The sequence below is a fragment of the Folsomia candida genome, unplaced genomic scaffold, assembly GCF_002217175.1.
Source record: "Folsomia candida strain VU population unplaced genomic scaffold, ASM221717v1 Fcan01_Sc001, whole genome shotgun sequence".
In the NCBI taxonomy this organism is placed as follows: domain Eukaryota; kingdom Metazoa; phylum Arthropoda; class Collembola; order Entomobryomorpha; family Isotomidae; genus Folsomia; species Folsomia candida.
The window spans coordinates 1,485,966-1,494,983 of NW_019091193.1; the positions used below are offsets into that span (position 1 = coordinate 1,485,966).

General features: G+C 36.0%; 1 protein-coding gene across 2 annotated transcripts; it reads right to left on the reverse strand.

Annotated features, from left to right (window-relative positions):
* Nucleotides 1–1,701: 1,701 nt before the first annotated feature.
* On the reverse strand, nucleotides 1,702–8,583 carry LOC110842316 (putative glycerol kinase 5). Of its 2 annotated transcripts, none has more exons than XM_035860924.1 (10): nucleotides 8,560–8,583; nucleotides 6,288–6,381; nucleotides 5,805–5,973; nucleotides 5,293–5,498; nucleotides 5,080–5,220; nucleotides 4,266–4,556; nucleotides 4,068–4,162; nucleotides 3,830–3,996; nucleotides 3,629–3,762; nucleotides 1,702–3,261 (listed from the first exon to the last, which is right to left on the reverse strand). In XM_035860924.1, exons 2-10 carry the CDS (start codon nucleotides 6,343–6,345, stop codon nucleotides 3,104–3,106), a joined length of 1,419 nt encoding a protein of 472 aa, XP_035716817.1. In that variant the 5' UTR covers nucleotides 6,346–6,381; nucleotides 8,560–8,583; the 3' UTR covers nucleotides 1,702–3,103. The 2 variants fall into 2 exon arrangements, with proteins under 2 accessions (XP_035716817.1, XP_021943719.1); XM_022088027.2 differs by lacking the exon at nucleotides 8,560–8,583 and adding an exon at nucleotides 7,200–8,526.
* Nucleotides 8,584–9,018: the final 435 nt, after the last annotated feature.

A 9,018-nucleotide genomic window follows, 5' to 3' on the forward strand; every position in this document is an offset into this window, starting at 1 on the left:
GCCATGAGCCTTCCTAAATTTGTTTAACAATAAATAATATTTCCTTGCTTAGTTTTCGTGGAGGGAGATTAAATAAATATAGAAGGCGGTATGATTGCTTCTATCCATATTTAATCCTGAAGCAAATTAAAGCTAAAGCAGCGACATACTTGATATAAAAGATTAACATAGTATAAAACAATTCATCATTGATTTTTGTTGTGTCCACCCTACATATAAAATCTGTCATATTTTATTTAAACCTTTTCATGAAATTAGCAAAGCTAATTCATTATGTTAGTTTAGAATCTATGACATATTTATGTACCTCCAACAGTTTCTTTAAGTAAGAAGTCGAATTACTTTCGCCGAATAGCTTAACTTTAAAATGTACACATCTTCAATTAAAATTAGGGGATTCATTTAGATAATCAAATGCCAGGTTAGGTATATGTTCCATCATTTTTGATATCGAGTTGAATAAATAAAATACACATAGAAATAAAATAAAAATATCAAATATCAAAATAAAATCTCAAGTACAACTGCTCTTGACCAATGGTGATTTATGTACCTACAATTAAAATTGGTCATTGTCCTGAGACATTTAAACCACCCTGTATTCGTCACTCAAGTTGGTAAAAGGTTAATGCTATTAGGTTGGAAGATTAAGTACGATTCTTATTCATCGGACGTAATTCTAGACTTCTTGTTAAGCGTAGGGTACATTCACCGCTAGATATTACCGCTAGATAGAGTATAAGTAAATACATGCTTGCACTTAGACTTTACTGGTCTTTTTAGAATTTTTTTTCTGTAGTTCGGTCTTTTTAAAATTAATCATCGACTGCACTTCGGTCTTTTTAAAATTAACTATCGACTGCACTTCGGTCTTTATAGAATTAGTACGACGATATCCTATTACTTAATTCAACTCCGACGAATTTGTGTCGGCATGAACTCCTCCGTCATCTGACCACTTACAGCGACGTATGATAGCGCATTCGAAAGCTTAGTCAAAGACGGTGAGAGCGGTCATAGTTTGAATAAAGTCACGCCACTCGAGGTCGAAGTTCAACGGTCACAGGTCACCAAAATTTTAACTGATAACCCCCAACAAATGGATATTATACTATGCTAATTATTTAAATCAGTCACGGTTGCGGGGTGTGAAGCTCTGATTGTAATTAATTAGTTACGGAACTGCAAAGTAATGTGGATGAATGGGTTCACTTTCTTCGCCAAAATTTTTCAAATTATTTGTCCACTGTATTTGCACAGCGGAGGGTTATCAGTTGATGCCAGCGGGCCTCTGACAATGGAACATCTCCACAAGTTACACCGGGATTTGTTAGCGAGTTATATAAAAAATCAAAGTCAAAAATTAGTAGTCACATGTCACTTATCTTTCCGTTGGCTTTGGAGGAAAATATTGGTGGCAAAGTTCACACAACCGCCTTGGTTTTCGCCTCGTGGAGGAAAAGAGGGAAAATTTCGTAAAAATTGAACTTTTGCAATTTCATGTGACTACTAATTTTTACTCGATTTTTTAATATATTTAACTCGCTAGACAATTCCGGCGTAGCTTGAGAAAAGGTTCCATTATGAGATTTGTTTTATGGACCATTTGAAATGCTTGGCATGTCTGCCAGTCGAAGACTGGCTTCTCTGCTAGTTTATTTATAAATTATAATTATTCACAAAATTAAAAATTTACAAATGTTCGTACTTAAAAAATTGGTGATATTTTAATTTTCCTAAATTTCTCTATATATTCGTGCAACATTAGCATGTTACAAATTTATCAAAATTTTGTCAAATGTGCACAAATTTTGGGCCATAGATAAAAATGTGATAAATTTTACAAGGTAAATAACTTGCTTGCTGTCACGTGGACGCGTTCGAAACGTGTGCTACACATAAATATATACAAGTTGGTTTAAACCTTGTCTCGCTACAATGGAGAATTTTTCAAAATGAGAAAAGTTCGTGCATTTTCATTTTTCTTACCAAAATTTTACATCTGAATCTCGCAATTTTAAGAATTTTGATATTATGTATATTTTTTCCATCAGTTTTGATATATGTACGAGTTGAACAATCAATAAAAATCTCAATTCCAATTCCTGTTGACTAATGGTGATTAATGTAGATACAAAAATATCCATTGTACCGAGACATTTAAATCATCCTGTACATAAGTATATTTGTCACACGAGTGGTTAAAATAGGTTGGAAGATTACCTAAATTTTTTTATTCATAGGCGGTAGTTCTAGATTTCTTATTAAGCATAGGGTACATACATTCACCGCTGGAACTTAATATGCAAATATATAGATATTTATGAAAAGTTGTAAAACCGTGGCTGAAAAATTTCAGTAGCGTACACCCTTAAAAATAATATTACCCTCTTGGAAATTTAACTATACTATACTAAATGCAGAGTAAACTTTGCTCTTTACTTATCAAGTTATGTAAATAATTTTACTCTGTATTAGCAAAGTTTGCTTAATTTACATAGAATTACGAGTGCATCTTTTTCAAAAGGGTTACATTATTTTTCAGAAGACGGTATCAATAATTTATAGCTTTAACAGCTCATTTCACACTTACATAATAAAAGTGCCTAAACCAATAAATAAGTAAAAAAAAAAATATATACATACTTTGTCATGGGCGTACTCACGACAAAATTCGGATATCTCAGAATTTCACCTTATTACTCATCAGGTTTAGTAAAATGGTGACATTTCGAAAAGCGTTTTGATGAATCACATTGCAAATGCGTATTACCAATGCGCTTGTGTGCAAAAATTAGCAAATAATTTCTTTGCAAAAAAATTTGTTGACAAATCTAATGAGAATTTTCACGTGTAAAAATTGGGCGACTTTTGTCCTTGTCGATTTTAGTATGCGAAGGGCAATAAATAAATAAACTTATAAATACACTCGAATGAATTACAAGAAAAGAAAATATAGATATTCGATCGTGCAAATCACGTGCAAAACAATTTATTCCCAAAACTCCAAGTTTCCCCCCAGCTGCGAAAACATTTCCCCCATGAAGTAGCCTATCATGATTAGCACAGCCATGAGCAAGATGGCCGCGAGAGCGGCCTTCCATCAGGACGGCTCCTTGATCTCTCTCCACTTGAGGAATCGTTCCAATGCACGCTCCCATTCGGCAAAACGGACCTGAATTCGCACCCCGTCCTCCACCCCGTGAAAGATACGCTCCACTCGGTAAAACTGGAGGAGGTCTTCTCTCGAACTCCAGAATCCTGTAAAAAATAAATTCCCGATTTGTCATCTTATTTAATAACAATTTAATATCCCTATGTTTGCAAATTTTCGGTAAAATGGTAAAAATACAACGTTCCGTTAATCATACACGTTAAAGGGTTAACCGGAAATTTTGCTTGGCATATTTCGTAAATGCTGTGGAAATGTTTCAAAATAATTTTTTTTCTGAATTTGTGTAAATTTTGTAACACAATTACTTAAATAGGTGTCCATATCTTGGAAGATTTTGCAAAATATTTACTTCTATAATCTATTGATTAGCTAGTGAGCTAAATATTTAACTGTTTCAACTTTGAAGTCGTTATTTTAAATTTGCAAAGAATTAGCTAATGTTATTCGTCCTACCACAATTCACACCGGCCATGAAGGCACACCCCAACGCGGTCATATCTCTGCAGACCGGACGAATTACTGGTTTTCCCGTCAAATCCGCGATAGTTTGGAGGACAAAGTCATTATTCGCAACTCCACCGTCCACCCTAGTGAACAAGAATATTTTTTAGCAAATGCCACATGAAAACTATTCTTGCCAAGTTTTTTTTTTACTTGATGTGATCAAATTCAATGTCGGACGCTTCTCTTTGTAAAATATTGAGCAACTGTGCCACCCGGAAGGCCAAACTTTCCAGCAGGGCCCTGGCCAAGTGGGCCTTCGTCGTGGTCGGGCTCATCCCGAAAAAACCGGATGTGGCCGTCATGTCGTTATAAGGCGCCTACAAATTCACACCGATGTTCTTAATGTCGCACATGTTTGGCAAAAAATTGTAATGAAAGAAATATTAACCTGAAGTCCGCTAAACGCCGGGATAAAATAAGTATCGTTCGTATCTTCGACCGATTCTGCAACTGTACTCGACTCCGCGACAGAATTGTACAAGCCTGGGGAAAAAATTTAAAAAAAATTACTTACGGGAAATTTAATGTGCTGTGCGCAAGATTTACGATTTGAAACAATTTAAATTTTTTAAATAAATTCACTAACCAATTGTTCTTCCCCACTCGACCAGATTTCCATTGTCTTTACTCTGTCCTTCTGCAATGTAGGCAATTTCCGCGCCATATTTCCACCCGACGAGGGGGTAAATTCCCCCCACGCCAGAGTGCGGCCGCGTTCCCGTGTTCACGTCGAGAAACGCGCCCGTTCCCAAGGTCACTTTCACGGCCCCCTTTCCCCATCCCCCCGACCCGAACATGGAGGCTGATTGGTCCGCAACGGAGGCCAAGATTGGCACTTCGAAACCCGGGAATATTCGACAACTTCCGAAATGCGGTCCTGTAAATTAATTGCATGCATCGCTATTTAATTTAGTTTTTAATTTTAGGCAAGATTGACTAATGTAACAATTTAATTTGTCAATATCCTAAAAAACTTTAGAAAATTTTAGAAATAAGTTAAACCCAATCAGAATCTTTTTAAAGTCAATTTAACTTATTGCCTATGTAGCTTTAAGAAAAGCGTGAAAATTTAAGTATTTTTTGTAAAATTCCCCAAAGAAAAATTTGAAAGTTTTAAAGTAACTTAAAACAAATCAGACATTTTATAAAAACCTTGAAGTTATTCTCTTATTTTAAATTATTTCTTTAATTTTAAGAAAAATTTGACTAATTTTAGGTATGATTTATCTACATTCTGAAATTTCTGGAACTTCTAGAAATTGTTGAGATAAATTAAAACGAATCATAATTTGTAAACGTCCTAAGCACAATTCTCGCAATTTTACAAATCTTTTAACAGCCTTCAAAAAAATTGTAAATTTTTTAAACTAATTTTCATCCTTCGAAAAGAGAAAACTTACCACAACTTGGAACCAACTTTGGCAGGATGGAGGACGGAATGCGATACATTTTTAGTGCCCATTCGGCATAGCTTAGAACGAAAGGGTCGAAAAATCCGGATACGCACGCGTTGCTAAAATCAGTCACGTGTTTCTCTCCGTCTGTTGAATTTTGAAAATTCCAATTAACACCAGATTTTGCACTAAAATTCATAATTTGTTATGCCAACTTACTCGTCAACTTGTGAATGATAAAAGTGTCCAGGGTTCCGAACTTGACTTGGTTAAGGGCAATTTTTTCGCGGATGCCGGGCACGTTTTCGAGCACCCAAAGCAACCTGATCACGACGAGTTCATTCATCACGCGCAACACGGAACCCGACAAGTAACACTTGTTTTTTGTAATTGAGTAAAGGAATTTACACAGCAGGCGGAATGACCTAAAAAATACAAAGTTATGAATCAAGGTAATGATTCGTTACCAATTCGGTAAAGAAGTATTTAAGCACCATAATCGTCTTAAATTTATATTTACTACATTTTTAACCATAATCAGAACCCTTTAAAAAATGATGCTGCCCTATCAAAAAGTACATACACTCGAATAAATTATGCTGAGTACAGCGTAAACTATACTCTTTCTCAGATTTAGCATACACACTTTACGCGATATTGACTTCATGGAGCATTTACTTTTCAAAAGGGCAGCATTATTTTTAAGAATGCATATTTATCAGGAGACTGACCTGATATAAAGGCACGTGTTCCACCGTCGCACCAATTCTGCTGCGCGGAGGTCTTTCCAACTGATAATTTTCGTGATGGGGGTGTTATTATTGGCATCCCAGAACAGGAAGGAGGATCTCTGCGTTGTTATCGACATGCATCTCAACTTTCCTGGCGAAATACCGGCGTCTGTGTTAATGAATAATTGTTATGATTAACTTTTGCATGCATTAATTTGGCACATTTAAAATGTGGGGGTGCAAATTTTGCCTAAAATTTTAAGTATATATACAAGATATCAATTTAAATATACTCTCCAATTCGTGATGGAATCAAAAATTTAAGCAAAAATGCGAATTTACTAGTAATATCTAAATATATTTCAAATCGTGAATTTTATCCAATATTAAGTAATGTGGCAAATTTGATCTCTACAAATCTTTTCAAAATTGCTGGGCCTTTTTTATAAATGTTTAGGTATGTTTATAAAAGTAAATCTTTACCCTGTATAGCACCACGCAACACGTAGACGACATTATACCACAGCGCGTCCGGATCCATTTCCACCCATCCCGGTTTCGGATATTCAATTCGGATCTAAACAATATCCAAAAAGTACGGTTTAAAATCATCTTTTGGCCAAAAAATCCCGGGTGAAAATCGTGTGTGGAATTTGACATAATTCGACACAACTGCCGGGACCAATGGTTTGTGCAGAAAACGTATGAACGATTCTGCATAAAACTTCTGACAGGTATATTCTGCAGCAAGGTTTTGCACAATTATGCATAATTCTACGCATTTTATGCACAAATTGTTTCGACATAAATTTTTCTGTATACAATCCAGCCAATTCTCTGCATAAAAACCAGCCAAATTAATGCATAAAATCCCTTAAATTTTTCACCTGGGATCACTTGGTGGATATTAATTACAGTCAACCAATATGTGTAGCACATACGAATAAATAGTGTGTAAGTTTATGATTCTTTGCAAACAAAGTGCTTTGTAGTGTAGTCGAAGAAACGTGGAAAAGGTGCATGAAATCAGACTTATTCTGATGTATAGGCTTATTCCAGAAGGGTTTAACGTGGAGAAATTTTTGCACCAATCCCTCAATGGTTTTCAATAGCTACTTAAAACATGCATATACAAACTCAAGAAGAACCTTGACTATGTAAACCTATAGGTATGTGCATACATATGTAGCGTAATTTCATACCAATTTGAAAACATTTTCATTCGTTTTATATTAGCTTTTGTTGTAAGTGTTAGAAATTATTGAAAACTTGCTGGAAAAATTTATCCATATGAAGTTCTTTTTGAATATATGTATACCAGCATAAAAATGGCAATTTTATACTACCAATCACACACTTCACATATGTACAATTCCCTCATTAATTACTACTTACCGGCGTCGCCTCCTGTCCCCTTACTCTCGCAGCCTTATCGAATATTAAACACTTCACCGTAGTCGTCCCCACATCGAGCGCCGCGATAAATTCCTCCTCCCCCATAACCGCGCCACACCCACTCATCCTCAATCCCCCTCCTCCACACTTCACACACGAAAACACCACCCCCCACCAATTCCCCTTAAAGCTCAACCTAAAACACTCCACTATCAATTCATCGCAAAGAATTTATTCCCCAATTTTTAATAAAATTCCTTAAAAAATGTGAGCCGTTTTGTTAAATAAATAAACAATTCTCACAACTCGGCCAGACTAGTCTCTGTCTCTCCCGAACTGAATATGTATATATTCCCGTGGATACCCGGGTATCCTACACAACCACTAAACTCAACACCTTCCGGGAAAGTATCGATCCGTTTAGAGTAAATTTGCAGAAGGAGAGAGACGAACACACCGCGTGTATGCACATAAACTACACTGCATGAAAAGTGGGGCACGTTATTGAGAAATAGAAATTCTCACGCAAGGCCTGACAGGAGCAGGTTAATTGAATGGGTGATCTAAAATTGCATGCGAACGAGCCACCATACCGACAGTCCTCAAACTAAACCACAACTAAACAGACTAAAATGACGATTTACTTCTTGTATGATGGCTCTCATGTTGGGGAAAAACAAGCAGATCGGAGTGGGGTCCATCCAACCACAATGTGTATCTAAGTTGGTTTATTGACCGTGGTCAGAAACATTAGTTAAGAATTACTTAAAAATTATTTCGAAAATATTTGTCATGAAGAAATAATGAGAATTTGAAGGTTATCGTAATTTGGTAACAAGTTTGGTAACATGCTACCTGTACCTGACGTTGAAACTGAGTCTCAACAACCTCACAGAATTTTATACATAAAATACATGCCTTGTATGTGTTGTATATAACATTCTAGTGATGGTGGTGATGAGTGATGACGTAATGTTTATGTTCTCAACCAAATCAAAACATCACGTGGCTTGCATTCTCGCTGAACAAAGAGCAATGGTACTCCCTCTGCTTATATTAATAAAACTCTATGTTCTCACGGCAATGATTTCCTCTCGTAAAGGGAGAGGGCCATACGTAAATGATGTCATCAATTTAACATGTGGTTCAAAACATCTTGTTATTTATGGAATTTTGCAAAGTTGGTCAAAATTAGTCCAAAAAATCCGGAACAAAATTAGGCACTAATGTGCCATAGCCTTTATGCACGGCCCCCTTAAACCAAACCACTGCTCACTTGATCGTGACGAAATGTACTTGCATGCATACAAAATAATAAAAACAACACTGTTGATTCGCGTATTGTGCGTATTTAACTTACAGCGTTTTAATTGAACAGTTGCTTCATCCACTTCCACTACTAAACGGCCGCAGACCAGTTCAATTCACTTTTATTTAATAGTGAGGGGTCGTTCGAACAGGATGGTATAAAAATTTAAATCAAAATCATAAACATCAAAATAAGTATGTAAGGCCAGAAATTTATGATGGAAATTTCCCAAGAAATCGGGAGGGTATTGATACATATGTATCATACTTTCTGCACGGCCCGCTGCGTGGCTATTTTATCATGAAGGCGATAATAAAGCATGATTAGAAAGCTCATCCTTCAGTCGAATTTTATTTATTCCACGGCTTTTACACAGTTACAAAACCATTGTGTCGCTACATTATCTGAACACGCTGCTCAAACACAATGGGCAGATGAGAAGAATCCTGTGAAATTCGGTACCAAACTTGTATTTATTTTTACATAAGCACATTTTGTGACTGTGCATGC

Coding starts and splice junctions, on each gene's coding strand:
- LOC110842316 (XM_022088027.2), bottom strand. CDS start 7,325: ATGAGTGGGTGTGGCGCGGTTATGGGGGAGGAGGAATTTATCGCGGCG. Junction 6,382..7,199: donor GGGGACAGGAGGCGACGCCG/GTAAGTAGTAAT, acceptor GATATTGTTTAG/ATCCGAATTGAATATCCGAA. Junction 4,163..4,265: donor CGAGTGGGGAAGAACAATTG/GTTAGTGAATTT, acceptor TTTTTTCCCCAG/GCTTGTACAATTCTGTCGCG.